The sequence below is a fragment of the Odontomachus brunneus genome, unplaced genomic scaffold (assembly GCF_010583005.1).
Source record: "Odontomachus brunneus isolate Ranch 3 - 2012 unplaced genomic scaffold, Obru_v1 Obru_scaffold_189, whole genome shotgun sequence".
NCBI classification, from domain to species: Eukaryota; Metazoa; Arthropoda; class Insecta; order Hymenoptera; family Formicidae; genus Odontomachus; species Odontomachus brunneus.
The window spans coordinates 1-422 of record NW_022639639.1 but is presented as its reverse complement, the minus strand read 5'-3'; the positions used below and the strand labels follow the sequence as shown (position 1 = coordinate 422).

General features: G+C 33.2%; 1 protein-coding gene across 1 annotated transcript in view; it reads left to right on the top strand.

Annotated features, from left to right (window-relative positions):
- Window positions 1-411, top strand: part of LOC116851758 — a 746-nt gene extending 335 nt beyond the window's left edge. The window contains exon 2 of the mRNA XM_032831509.1: window positions 25-411. Coding sequence (XP_032687400.1) covers window positions 25-380 — 356 coding nt within the window. The 3' untranslated portion in view covers window positions 381-411. The remainder of the gene's footprint in view (window positions 1-24) is intronic.
- The last annotated feature ends 11 nt before the right edge of the window (window positions 412-422 follow it).

The following is a 422-nucleotide window of genomic DNA, read 5'->3' as shown; positions in this document are numbered from 1 at the left end:
CATTAAAGAAGCAGTTGTTTAGAAATATTGTTCCGGAAATTCCTGGAAACCGTTATGCACAAATAAATTTAAAGGGTGTAACTCTTACAACTAATGAAGCTAATTGCTGTTTCTCATCAAAAGATGGAAAAATTTTTATTTTAATCGAAGTTATAGTTGCACCGAATGGTGATATATTATTAGCAGGCCATAGGTTTCTTTGTAAAGCAGATTACTATGACTATCCACTTCCTTCCTCATCCATTGGAATTTTTAAGGTATCACATGTGGATCCTGTTAAAAGCATGTGTAGGTTGCAGGATTTTTTTCAAAAATGTGTTATTTTACCTGATGGAGACAGTTTTCTTTGCATTCCTCTCCTTCACAGTGGTTTTCAGTAAATTTTTGGTTAGATCTTGTTTGTCATTTGTTTTCTTGCTCTT